Here is a 13,616-nt window from a genome sequence, read left to right as displayed (position 1 = left end):
GGAGCACTGGGCTCCCAATAACCAGGGAGGAAGCCTCTTGTTGCCAGAGCAGATCCACCTCTTTGATGTGTTCCCGCAGTTATTCTTTCATTTCTTGAGCAAATAATCTGGATTTTCACAATATTTACCTTGGAAATAATTATTTGTGTAAAGCATTTGACCAAGATAAACAGAGAATCTCTCAGTCTCACTGCGGGGCTGGGAGGGCTTGTGCTCTCCCAGACCTGCTGGAGCATGGGCTCCATGGAAAGTGGATGAGGTGAGAAACGAGCTCAGAGAGGAGCACTCCACATCCTATGGAACCCCGAGTGCTTGGACAAACCTCCCGGCAGCCCTGGCTGCATGGCACGGATGAAGATGGAAAAATGTGTCCACTCTGCCCTTCACACCTTGTGTGTCTGTACATGGATCCCTGAATTGCATCCCTGGATTCCCACAGACGCGGAGGCTGGAAAGGAGAAGCAGGAAGGGGTGGGGGGAAAGGTGAGGGAGGGTTCAAAGGGCTGTTACAGCCTCGCTTTTTCATCTCTAATTAATCTCTGTGAAGCCTGAGGCAGAGTCACCTTTGGGTCAACACTCAGGTGTTGTTATCTGCCACCTCCATCACCCGGAGCTGCCCCCCATGAGCAAGGCTGCGGGGCTGGGTGCCAGGAATCCTGGAATCCGGTCCCCCAGGTTCCAGCCACGTTCTCCTGGGGCAGAGCTAAATCCCGCACTCAGCTGCACCCCAGAGCCGGCTCCCTGCTGCCCCATGGGAGAGAGGGGAGCAACAGACGGTGCTTTAAAAACCTTTAAAAATTGAGCCTGGATGAATGGCCAGCGCTGGCACAGCATGCCAGCATGCCCAGGGATGCAGGGATGGGAGGAAGGTACCAAGACCTCGGCCTGCCATTCACCCTCAGTCCCACCTGTGCACGCTCAGCCCCCACGGCGAGCACGGGGTGGCTGCTCCCAGCCCAGCAGGCTCGGGAAGAGAAAGAAAGGAAAAAATCCAGCAGAGGCTCAGCTCATTCAGCTCCAAGGCTTTTATTAAGGTGTGCAACATGCCCACAATCACGGGTCTGGGATACGACAGAGGCAGCAGGCGCTGAACACGAATGAGGAGATGGGAGGTGAGGGCAGCATGAGCCTTGCGGGAAGCTGCCAGAATCCCCCAGCGATGGCACAGGTTGCTTTGAGCTGAGTGCACCCTTTGCCACCAAAATGTCCTTTTTGGAAGAGGATTTTTGTGGACCTCCTCACTTCACCCACTGGCAGCAGCCCCAGGGGGAGCAGAGCCTAGATGTGTCCCATGTGGGGCAGGAGGAGGCTGGTACTGCCCCTGGACCTTGAGTCACTGGTGGACTTGGCCATAGTTGTTTATCCACAGTCCAGGAGTATCTGGTGGGTGGTGGGTGCCAGGATCTGACCAGGCTGCCCAATTCTGCTGTTCGCTGGGGTCCTGGTGAAGTGGCTCTGATGGCAGGAGGCAGTTTGGCTGGAAGCAGCATGGCAGCTCTGGAATCCCTCATCACCCTCCTTTGCAGATGATAAATGGAATCAGTGCCCAGCTTTACTTGGCAGCTGGGGCAGGACAGAGAGTGCAGACTCCTCTGTCTGAACCCTCACTGCCCACTGCTGCTCTTCCACATCAGCACTTAAATGGAATATGTGTCCTATGGATATACAGCAAAGCACAGCAAACAAACACAGCAGCTCCTTTTCCATCTCTAGTTAAGACAATTGTTCTTTGGGTTCTGTGTACAGCAAAATGCAGATCCAAAAAAAACATTCTCTTTGCTCTCAAATGATAAATTAATATAAACACCAACACGACAAGTTCATGAGCAGCTTTAGGATCATGCACTGAGTGAGAGTATTGCCCACGGCAGACAGATGTGCACACACACATAGACCTAAATTAACTTTTCTCTAATACTGACATTAAAAATATAAATTGTTGGTGTTGGATCATTTCACTTAAATTTACTTTTCAGCATTCTGAGGTCACTTTTCAGAATGATTTTTTCTCTCTCACAGCCCAGGACACCTCACTCTCACCAACAAGTGACATTTGCCAGGAGCTGGGCTTTGGCTGCAGGTGGATGTGGGAATGAAGCACATGCTGGAAGTGCTCTGCCCAGGGAGGTTTAGAAGCTTCACTGCCCTGGGGCCCTCACTGCCCTGCAGCTCCAGCACAGCCATCCCAGCACTGGTGTGGCTCAGCCAGGCTCAACAATGGACTAGGTTAGGTTTAAAGATGAGCCTGGTCACCTTGGGCTCAGCAAACCCCAGGGTCCTGAGGTCAACACAGCTCAGCGCCACCCTGGACCTGGGTGCAGGACAAAACAAATTCCAGTGCAGAGGGATAATGGAGATGAACTCTTCAGGGACTCTTGGCTGTGTTGGAGAGAGATGAGAAGGGAAGGGTGGGGACCCAGGGGCCCGGTGAGCACTTGGCACAGGATGGAGATGCCACCAGCCAACGCCACAGCGTCCGGAGGGTGGGGGCTGGGCTGGGCTGTGCTGGTGGCACCTCAGGGGCTAGGGGTGGCTGCAGCAGCAAGGCAGGCTGGGCCCTGATGCATGTAGCGGATGAGCTCCTTGCGATTATCCAGGATGGTGTCAAAACTCTCCTGCAACCGGTTCTGCTGGTCCACAACTTTCTGCTGCAGGCCGTGGATCCAGCGCAGCAAGGCCAGACGCCGGTACATCACCAGCTGGATGTGGTGCTTCTCCTTCTCCTGCTCCTTGAAGCGCTCCTTGTCCTGAAGGTGCTGCACAGCCTCTGCCAGCACCGGGAAGAGGGTCCCCAGCTCAGGCTCAGACAGCCCTGCCTCAGGGGGACTCCTGGCTTGAGGGGCAGAGGCGAGAGGGTTCCAGTTGGTGCTGCAGGTGCTCTCGGGGCTGTCGATGCTGAGGGAGCTGCTGGCGTAGCTGTTGTCCTCTGCAGGGGAGCTCAGGGGCTTGACACATCCCCCAGCCACCTCTTTGGCAGTGTTTTGTCCCCCTGCCCCAGTGACCTCTGCTCCCTCAGGGGAGCTGCGCACCCCCTGCTCAGGGTGCGTGTCGCCCAGGCCTGGGGCAGTGTCCCTAAGCTGGCCCTGGACCATCTGTCTCTGCATTAATAACAGCAGATTATCAGACAGATTTGTGGTGTTTTCGCTCCGGCTGGAGCCCTCCTCTGGCAGGGACCCCGGCACTGGCTGGCTCCAGTTCTTGTTGCTGTCACACACCTCTCCCACGAAGTTGGAGTTGGAGTCTTGTCCATGTCCTGCCCCTGGGATGGCTGTGCCCAGCACTGGGCCCCCCTGGCCCTGCCGGAATGGAGCATTTGCTGGGCAGACAGCAAACATTTTTCTGGTGTCCCTCCTGCAAGAGAGACACGGAGCTGTGACACGTCTGTGGGCACCTGGGCTGGCACAACCAGAGCAGCTACAGTGGGGAAAAACATGCTCATAACTTTATTTACCTCTTTAAAGTTACTGGACCTATCATGAGGTCAGTGCTCCCGGCTGTTTGACTAGTGCTCTCAGCATGTTCCCATGCAACATCATGGACTCATAGATTGGACTGGGTCAGGAAAGACCTTAAAGCTCAATTAGTTCCCACCCTTTGCTATAGGCAGGGATGCTACCCATCCAAGGGCATTTTCCCACCTGATGCAGAAACTCAAAGAGCCACCTCCCATCCCATTTGCCTTCCCTGAGAGCTCCAGTCCAAGCCCATGCTCCTGCAGCATCCCTTGGGTTATGCCAAAGGGCATCACGAGGTGCAGGCACGCAGCTCCAAGTGCTGCTGGCAGCATTTGGGCTGTGGCTGATGCAATGAATTCCATGCTGGTAAAGGTGTGCTTGGAAGGAGATGCTTTCCCAACAGCAATAAATGTCTTTCAGCAGCTGAGACTGCCTGGGCTCCTCTAAACAACCTCTGCATCAGGATGGGGGGCTGGCCTCCACCTGCGCCCAAACTGGCGACCCCACTGGCCTTCCTTCTCTGCAGGACCGGGAACAGACTGGCCCAGAAAAGGAAAGGTTACCCAGCCTTCCTTGCCGGGTCACTGGCTGCGAGAGGCGCTCTCCAATCCCTCTCCTACAAGGACGCGCTCACAGGAATCGCAGGAGGGAACCCATCAGGTTTCCCGGTCTGACCCCGGCCAGCAGAGGGGCAGCAGGACGGGTGCAGGAGCCCCTGCCCAGTCCAGGGTGCTGCCAGGAGACCCCGGGACCCCCGCCCCGCAGCTCCCCGCACTGACATCTGCTCGATCCAGGGCTGGGTGACACCGCCATAAAGCCGCTGCACCCCACGAAAGAGCTGCGCCCCATAGGAGCGCTTCCCCCGCAGGCGTGGGGCCGGGCCGCTCTGCCGGGGGGCTGCGCGGGCGGGGGGGACCGAGCCGGCGAGCATCCCTGCCCCGCAGAGCCCCTGCAGAGCTCCCGCAGAGCCCCCCTGAACCCGCAGCCCGGCCAGGGGCGGTCCGCGACCCCCGGGAGCCGCCACTCCGCTCCCACCGCCCGGCCGGCCCCGAGCACTCACCGCCCCCGGTCCAGCCCTGCTCCAGCCCCGGCCCCGGCCCCGGCCCCGGCCCCGGCCCCGGCCCCGGCCCGGGCTCCGGCCGCCGCTGCCGCGGCCGGGGGTGGGAGCGGGAGCGGAAGCGGCCCCGCGTGGGGAGGTGTCACGGGCGCACTTCCGACGGCGCCGGCGGGACTGCTGGGGGGGCACAGTGATGCTGGGGGGGGGACAGAGATGCTGAGGGGGGGCATGGATACTGGGGAGGACAGAGATGCTGGGGGGAACAGGGATGCTGGGAGGAACAGGGATGCTGGGGGGCACAGTGATGTTGAGGGGGATACAGGGATGCTGCTGGGGGAGCACAGGGATGCTGGGGGGGAACAGGGATGTTGGAGGGGATACAGGGATGCTGCTGGGGGACAAGGATGCTGGAAGGGAGTAGGGATACTTGGGAAGAACGAGGATGCTCGGGGGGGGGCGTGTGATGGGGCTCTCAGGGCCGCCCAGTTCTGCCCCCGGCTGCTGTGACTGTGTGTATCCCTATAGGTCCGTGTTCACCCACAGCCTCCCCCGAGAAACTCCCACCTTGTCCTCCAGGGGAAAGGGGAAAACTCCCACCCATGTCAGGGTGGCTGAATTGGGACACTCCTTCCCACCAGCCCCTGGGTCCCGTGAGCCTCAGCAGGTCCCCATGGGGATGGGGATGGAGCTGAGTGCTCAGTGGGTTCTTTATTCCACTCACCCGGAGCCGGGGTGTACGCACTGGGAAAGAAAAAGGCTCAGGAACATCAAACGGTTCCCACGAGCCCCTGCCCGGCTCTGGGGTCACATGAAGCACTGGGAACCTCTCGGAAGATAAAGAGGCTTTGTGGGGCTGGGAGCCACGATGGGGGCAGCCACATACTCCCCAGTCACTCAGAGAGCTGCCCCGGGCAGGGACAGTCCCATCTCCTGCCAGATCGCCCGATGTGGCCTTCCCTGTCATCCTACGTGAGCTCTGGGATAGACATGGCAGGAGCAGAGCACTGGCATCCCAAGCATCTCCAAGCCCAGGCTGGGCTTGGCTCCTCTCACCTACCCTGAGGGAGAGGAAGAAGGGATGGAGATGCTTTCAGGGTGGACAAAGATCCTTCTGAAAGCTCTGGATTTCTGGAGGTGGGATGTAGGGGAAAAACACAGTGAGCAGACATTCCCCCATGACATTGTGAGAGTTCAGAGCAATGGAATATGTGAGCAATAAATAAGTTGTTTTAATTTCTCATCTGTCTGACAGACCCCTTGATGGTGTCCCCTGCTCCTGGCTGCTCCAAAGGCTTCAACAACTCCATGGAGGAGCAGTCAGAGGGGCAGAACCAAGAGCTGTAACTGGGACACTTGGGCTGCAGCTCCAGGGGAAGCCTGAGATTAAAGAAACAAACCCTGTCGGACAGGAAAGGCAGGAGCTGACTCAGGCATCTGGGAACAGGCAGGAGAGAAACAGGAGTTTGGGCGCACAATGGGCTTAGTTCAGCCTTTGCCATCAGCCGAGCCTTTGCTTTGTGCTACTCTGGGCTTCACTCCCATTGTGGCCTGAATTCAAACTGAATGAAATTTTCATCACTGAGAGCACAGAGGGAATTTTGATCAATTCAGGGACCTTCTCCCCTGGTTTACCAAGAGGCATATCCCAAACAGGCCTTTTCCACCTCTGGTTTAGATTTCAATAGTGCAGGAAACCATGAGAGCCACTGGAGTTTAGTTACAGGGCAGAACAGGGTTTGCTCCTCTCTCAGCTTTGCTTGTCCCCACCCCGGGAATCCCTGCAGGCCATGGGGGGCTGGAGCCTACTGCAAACCTGCTGCTCTGGCTCTGGCTTCACTGGTTTGAGGGGTTTGGGGTTGCTCCCCCAAGTGCCAACCATGGTGGGAGCCAGGGAAGGTCTGCGTTCACAGAGGGATCCAGAAGCCGTGTTTTTACGGGTCTGTCTCACTGGGATTTTGCACTGCTGCAGCTCAGGTTCAGCCCAGCCCCTGGGATTGTCTGTGTCTGATGGAGACCAGCAGGATTTGCTGCTTCCTGTGAAAGCAGTTCCATTCCTCTGCAAGCCACTGTTCCCTCAGCCACAGTTGTCCCTCGCTGCAAGGACCTGCCTATGGGAACACTATGGGGAACCCCAGAGCAGGGAGCCCCAGCTTGGGCACAGAGTAGAGGGGACATGGGGACTCCAGGAGGGCTGGTCTGGTCCTTTTGGGGACAGTTGCAAAGGGGTTTGGAAGTGGAAGGGGCTTAGCGATGGACTTCAGAGTAATCTTCCCCTCCCCTTCCCCCACTTTGTTCCAGAAATAAATTAAAAGATCTCTGTCCAGGAAATTAAAAACGATTTAAGAAGGCTGAGCACAGGACTTGATGCGCTGGGGTTTTGGGGCAGGGAAGGGAGAAGGGTGCTGGGGTGACCCACTGGAGCTTCTCCAGGAGGTAGTGGTACCTGAGTACTCCACCAGAGTACTCCACCTGGCACCCAGATGTTGTGCCCTTCCCTGGCCTCAGGGCCTGTCCTAGCTGGGGTAGCCTCTGTGACCTTGTACCAGCAGAGTCCTGGCGCTGTCACAGGGACGTACCAGAGATGGGAGCATGGCATGGGCCATGGTGGAAATCATCCTTCAATCCCAGGACCCAGCTCCCCATTCCCTGCGCTCATCCTGCTCAGGGAAGCCACTGTCTGCTTCTCATCTGCCATGTGTCCCACTAGCCGCTGCAATGTGCCACAGGCTTCAAACCAAATTGGTCCCAGAAGGAGCCCTGGCACTTGGCCCCGTGCCAGCATGACACCAGCTCTGTGTCACGGCCACTCTGACCCCTCTGCCGGGAAGGAGTTCAAAGCTGCTTGGGTGCAAGATGGGCTGGGGATGCACGGCCTTGCTGGGAGCCAGGGCTGCAGGGGCAGGCGAGGGCTGGTGCTGCTGCTCCTCAGGTTCTGCCTGCAAACCACCGGCTCTCTGCACAGAACCACCCTGAGCATCCCACCATGTCCCTGAGAGCATTTTCCAAACACTTCTGGAGCTCTGACAGCCTTGGGGGTGTGACCATTCCCTGGAAAGCCTGTTCAGTGCTCTACCACCTTCTGGTAGAGAACTCTTTCCTGATAGCCAACCTAAACCTCCTAGTGATGCTTGGATGGGCTCATGCTGGCATCTTCAAGCCTTGGGCACTCCAGCACCAGCCCAGGTCACAGCTCACCCAGGAGCCACCATCCCACTCATGGGCTCATCTTGGTGTCCCAGTGCTGAGATGGGCAGCTTGTCCTGAAAGAGTTAAGGGTGAAACATTGCAAATACAGAAAAAAAAAGAAAAAATACAAATAAAAAAGTGCCCTGAACCACATGCGACCTAACCTCCCCAGCGGCTCATCTGAGTTTAATAATGGAGGAGGGAAATCTCCCAAAAAGCTCTCAGAGAAATTAAAGTAAACAGTGTGCTGACCTCCAGCCCGCACTGCCCTGATGCTGACTCGCTGGCCACAGCGCTCTGCGTTCCCTGGCATTCCCTGTAATTGTAAACACATTTGGGTAAATACAAGGGGAAGGGAGCGAGGGGATCCTGGGGAAGCAGCTCTCCCCATAGCTAGCTGCAACTGGGGCTGAGCATTGGGTCAAAGCCATGGGTGACACCTCTGAGCAATGTGGGCATGGATGTCCCTGGCTGTGAGGGGCTTCACAGGGACTGAGGGCCGTGAGGATTGAGGTCCAATGTTGCCAGTGAGAACAGGAGCACTGGGACCACCACGCCGCCCTGTGACTGCAGAGTTGGGGCTGGATAACTTCGTGTTGGGAGCAGTGGCACGTCCTGCAGATGGAGAGAGGAAGACGAGGATGATGCTATTAACAGGTTTGTCCTCTTGGCCTCACAAAATTTAAAAACAACACTCTTATTTTCATAGATCCTGCTCATTTTTTTAGGCTGAGGAAAAGAAAAGCAACCCCAGGCTGTACAAGTGCTGGCATTCCTCTCTGGAGAAGGGCCGGAGAAGCCGCTGGTCTGGAGGGAGGAAGCATCACTGCCAGCCCAGCGCCATCCCTGGCCTTGCTCCATCTTCATCCCCAGCCCCAGCCCTCTCACATACAGCATCCCATGGACTCCATTATTCATAGGATTTTCTGGGGAAAACACCACTTGAAGGCTGGGGAAGGGGCAGAGGGGGCTGGATCTAGGTGACCCCCTCCCCTTATCTGCAGCCCCAGCCCCAGTCCTGCTGCCTGATGTCTACCTGTAACCCGAATTCCTTTTCAATCAGAATTAAAAGCAGTGGCAGATGCACTGCATTTGGTGAAAAATGACAGGAATCTGCAGCCAGATTTGATTTCACAGGAGCTGTGAATCCCACGGAGGCCAGACTGTTTGCAGCAGCCTGGAGGTCAGAGCCTGCTCGCTGCAACAGCTCCCAGCCCCGAGAATCAGCCTTTGGGTAGCACCCGGAGGAGGTGGAGGAAAAGGCTGAGGGGAGGCCGGAGGAGGTGCGACCCTCCCGCCGCAGGGCTGAGCCCCAGTGATGGGGACTTTGGGACACGCAGCTCTGTCACGCAGCGCGGGCACAGACCCCCTTGGCAAAGAACTCATTCTGAGGAGGAAGCCTCCTTACTCTTTGCTTTCCTAAAACCCCTCCAAAAATGGATTTCTCTTGGCCAAGCGAGCAGGGCTCTGCCAGGGCTGGCCCCCGCTGACGTTTCCTCTGCGGTTTATCAGCTGCTGAGCCACAAAAGGGGAATATTGCTGCCGACTCCACCCCTTCCATCGGACCAGGACCCAAAAATCACCATTTCCTCTTGGCCTGTGAATCACTAATAAACTCCAGACAGAAAGGTCTGATTAGGAAATGGTTTGGGAAATGGCAAGGACGGGGGAGGGACGGGCGCTCGCCACAGCCGGTGCTTCTGGCTTTGCCCCTCGGCGTCACCTCCCAGAGCTGCGGGCAGGTCCCTGCCTTGGGCTCCTCAAATCTGCTCCAGCCACGGCCCCAACCCCGTCTGGCTGCAGGCAGAGCTCTCCAGTGGATGAATCTATTTCTCGGCAAGGATTCGGGGATGAAAATCTCAGTATAGATTGAAGTATACGTTTTGTATTTGATCACTGTCCTTTGGCTGTTCCGAGCCCGGCACGCAGGGAAACATTCCCGCAGGATCCTCGCTAGAGTGTCCCTAGAAGGGCTGGTGCCATTAATTGGGAAGGGGATGTGTGACATGTGCTGCAGCCCCCATGGGTCCGTGATGGCCACGCAGCTCTCAGCACCCCCAAAGTGCTGCACACTTGCTCTGACACAGAAAGGCTCCACATTTGGACCTCATAACACAGGAAAAAACGTCAGGATTTTGAAATTTCAGCCTTGGACCCAAATCTGATACATTCCAGAAATGCTTTAATTTATCCCTTTGTCACAACATTCAATAAAAGATTTCATTTCAGTGCGCTGCTTTGATTAATAACTGTAACAGATTCTAACCTGAAGGAATCCTCTGATATTGTGTCCATGGAAATTAAATGTTTGATTGCACATAGTCAGGATTTTCTGATGTGGAAACAGCTCCACTAGAGAACTTTGAACAAGCTCTGATCAAGAAACACTTCGAGTGTTTTCTTTACCTATAACGAGTCAAAACATCTGTTAAAAATTCAATCAATCAGAGCACAACTGGCTAAAAAAATTTAAAATTTTGCGGTGTAAAATGAAATGACTGTCCAGGTTGAACCCATGTGGGATGGCTGGATGTGGACTCAACACTGGTGCCCACGTGGCCAGCACAGGCTGAGGAGCAGGATCCCCATGGCGGGGGTCCCACAGCCCATCCCCTCCTGCCCTGGCATCATCCAGCTGGCACTGTGCTTGTCCCTGTGAGCTCCACACCACCAGCACCTGCCACAGCATCCTGGGGACGGTGGTGATGGTCGCTGAGGCAGGAGGAGCAGCTTGGCATCCCCGCAACACTAAAATTGAGCAGAAGGTGCTTTTTGAGCTGACAAGGATGTTTTCCATATGCTTGAAATCCTCTGTGCTTTAGTAAAAATGAAAATACTGGGATTTCCAATGTCTGAGTACATTTTCCTTTCTTTTTCTTCCACTTCCATGGCATGGCAAGGGGTTCATATATCCTTAAGCCACGCGGATGAGAAGGAAGAGGGAAAATCAAAATCCCACAAGAATTTGTGAACAGGAGCGCTTTTCCACAGGGATCATGGCTGGCAACCACTGCTATCAGCACTGATCCCAGCCACGCTGTGCCACAGGTGCCCCTGTGCCAGCTGGGGAGTGGTGGCACATTTTTGAGGTCAGAAAGCAGAGTTTTCAGCAATTAGAGTGACATGCCAAGTTAAACCCCTGCTTCCTGGTGGATCTGTTCCCAGCAGCCATTGTCCCAGCGAGACAGACCCCGGCGAGGGGCTCTGCTGGCGGGAACAGCCCGGCAAATTCTCTCTGCATGGGTGAAATTCCCTCCGCTACCAAGGTTATTATCTCCCAACAGGAACCAACAATATCCTTTCATTTAGGCACTAATTCAAACAATGTGCACCAGCCGGGGGAGGAAGGGTGCTCGCTGCACCAGAGCCTTCGAAAAATCCAGGCAAGAGTGAAACCAAAGGGAAAACAAAACCCTGGGATGATGCGAATGGCTCAGCAAGGCAGGGCCGGGACCAGAGCTGGTGCTGGCTCCAGCCATGGTGCTGGAAATACAGTGCTGCCAGTGCAGGGCATGGCACAGGGGCATGCAGGGCACCAGGCACCTTTCTCCCAGCTCCTATCCAGGGAATGTCATATTTCAGGCTGTGCTGGAGCCAGGAACCCCATCCATGGGGATTCTGCCCACTGGCAAAGTCACTTTCTTCTCTTAATCAGTGTGTTCAGACTCGCAATTCCAATTCCCATTGGGCAAGAGGGTGCAAGAATTAGAAAGAATTCTAAACTTTTTGTATCACGAAGCTGCACTCGAGGCACCAGGAAGAGCTGAGGTGTGTTAACTGAGAACTGTGAAAACATCCTAATTTCTTTCTCAGGAGCAAACAAGACAAACACAGCAGGGGAAGGGAGCCCCCCGCAACTGGAGCTGTTCCACCACCACTCCCAGCATCCAGGGGCTGGTGGCCGTATCCCATGGGCTGTGCCCACCTTACTCCCTGTGGTATGTGATGGGACCAGTGTGGTTTAGAATTGCTCCTCAACAGGGATCTCTGCTGGCATGTGTCTGGCAGAAGCATCCCCATCCTCATTCTCATCCTGATCCCCACTCCCATCCTATTCCATCTCATTCTTATCTCCATCTCCAACCTCATTCCTGATCTCATCCCCACCTCCATCCCAATCTGAGTGCCTGCTGAGATGCAGCCTCCCATTCCCACTGGCTGTCCCAGTGTTAATCCCTCCTGGGCACACCTCACAGGGGTTTCCAGGGGAATATGGAGGGATTCTCCCATATTTACACTTCGAGTGCTGCTGTTAGGAATATTTACTCCCGTGTGGGGAGAGCAGGCACATTCCCCGACAGGGATATCAGTTAGAACATGATCTAATTGATTACATGGAACTTGCTGCTGGTAGAAAGGGAAGCCCTTGCCTTGCTCTCAGTGAATTAATTTTGCTTTTGCCAATCTTGGCTGTGCTCAATTAATCTTGTTAAAGTGATAAAATTTTAGCTCACACTTCTCTTACAGGGTACGAGGGAGGCTTCTAGAGCCAGGAGGTTGGTTAATCACAGAATAGAATCATGGAATATCCTGAGTTGGAAAAGATCCATAAGGATCATTGAGTCCAACCTCTGGTCCTGCACAGGACACCCCAACAATCCCATCCTGTGCCCGAGAGCGTTGTCCATATGCTCCTGGAGCTCTGGCAGCCCTGGAGCTCTGACCATTCCCTGGGGAGCCTGGGCAGTGCCCAAACACCCTCTATGGGAAGAACCTTCTCCTGATACCCTACCTAACTCTTCCAGTGATGATGGGATGAGCTCAACATGGTGCTTTCGTGGCCACAAGTACTGTGCCACCAGCCCACCCAGGACACAGGTCACACAGGAGCCACGATCCCACCAGAACATGAGGTTCATCCCAGGCCTCCAGCCGGGACTGCGGGGTGCTGTCCCGGCCGGAGGGACCGAGGCCACCGGGATGCAGGATGCTGCTTCGGGAGCCTGGGCTGTCCCCGGCTCCTCGCCGAGACAAAGAGCGGCGGCTCCTGCGGCCCCCGGCAGCTGGCGAGGGGGGACGTAATCCCACAAAAGTCCTGCTCCGGGGGGCTCAGCGGGAGAGGTGAGGGACACGCCGCCGAGCCCCTGCCGCCGCTGCCCCACTATTGACTGCCTAAACAGTTCTTTGGTGATTACAATGTAAATATAGCTTTTCATGGAGTAAAGGCCTTTTATGGGATCCACACACACTTAACCACTTAACCCCGGTGACAAAAAGAGCAGTGAATGAACTGTTTAGAGGCTGCTCGTGCAGAAAAGCGGGGCCTGAATAGGATTTGGGTATCTCTGTGTATCAATTGCTATGCTCTGGGGGCCCTCAATGGGGCTTCAGCGTTCAAGCATGTGCCAAAGGGCTCCGTGGGTACGGATGGGGTGTCAAAAAAAAAAAAAAAAAAAGAAAAGAAAAAGGAGAAGAAAAAAAGCAGCTGCTTCTCTTTAATAAAACAATGATTTATTCATAGCAACTTGGGCAGGGGGACACGAGGACGTGCCAAATTGATGCTCATCCTGCTCCACACTCCATAGAGGCTGAGGGGATGAGCCTGCATGAGGAGCAGGAGGCATGGAAAGTCCCGGAGCAATCCCTAGGGACACCCGGAACAGCCCACAGGGACCCCAGAGCAGCCCAGGTGGCAGAACCAGGTCCTGCTGCAGCCCCAGCCAGGTGATAAAGGTGTCCCTGTGGCTCCGCTTCTTCACCCCAGGCACTTTTGGGAAGTATATGAGCTGGGGGCTTGGGAGCACCTCTCTGCTTTTCCTCTGCCACAAGGGCACCTTTGCAGTTGGTGTCATCCCCACCCCAGGTGCGGCAGTGGGGCCACGCAGGGGCTGCCATGAGGCTCAGCCTGAGATTCCCCATGCCAAGGATTGAGCATTTTGGGCTGGGAGCAGGGAACCGTGCCCAGGGCAAAAGTTAGG

General features: G+C 55.6%; 1 protein-coding gene across 1 annotated transcript; it reads right to left on the bottom strand.

The window, feature by feature from the left end:
- Positions 1-1,042: 1,042 nt before the first annotated feature.
- On the bottom strand, positions 1,043-4,606 carry C27H1orf216 (chromosome 27 C1orf216 homolog). The gene is made up of 2 exons (XM_014258471.2): positions 4,516-4,606; positions 1,043-3,351 (listed from the first exon to the last, which is right to left on the bottom strand). Exon 2 carries the CDS (start codon positions 3,333-3,335, stop codon positions 2,517-2,519), a length of 819 nt encoding a protein of 272 aa, XP_014113946.1. The 5' UTR covers positions 3,336-3,351; positions 4,516-4,606; the 3' UTR covers positions 1,043-2,516.
- Between the last annotated feature and the right edge of the window lie 9,010 nt (positions 4,607-13,616).

Source organism: Pseudopodoces humilis, chromosome 27, assembly GCF_049639895.1.
Source record: "Pseudopodoces humilis isolate 2021_Gansu_Grassland_sample_001 chromosome 27, ASM4963989v1, whole genome shotgun sequence".
Lineage (NCBI taxonomy): Eukaryota > Metazoa > Chordata > Aves > Passeriformes > Paridae > Pseudopodoces > Pseudopodoces humilis.
Note: the sequence above shows the minus strand (reverse complement) of the source record. Positions and strands in the feature narration are given on the sequence as shown.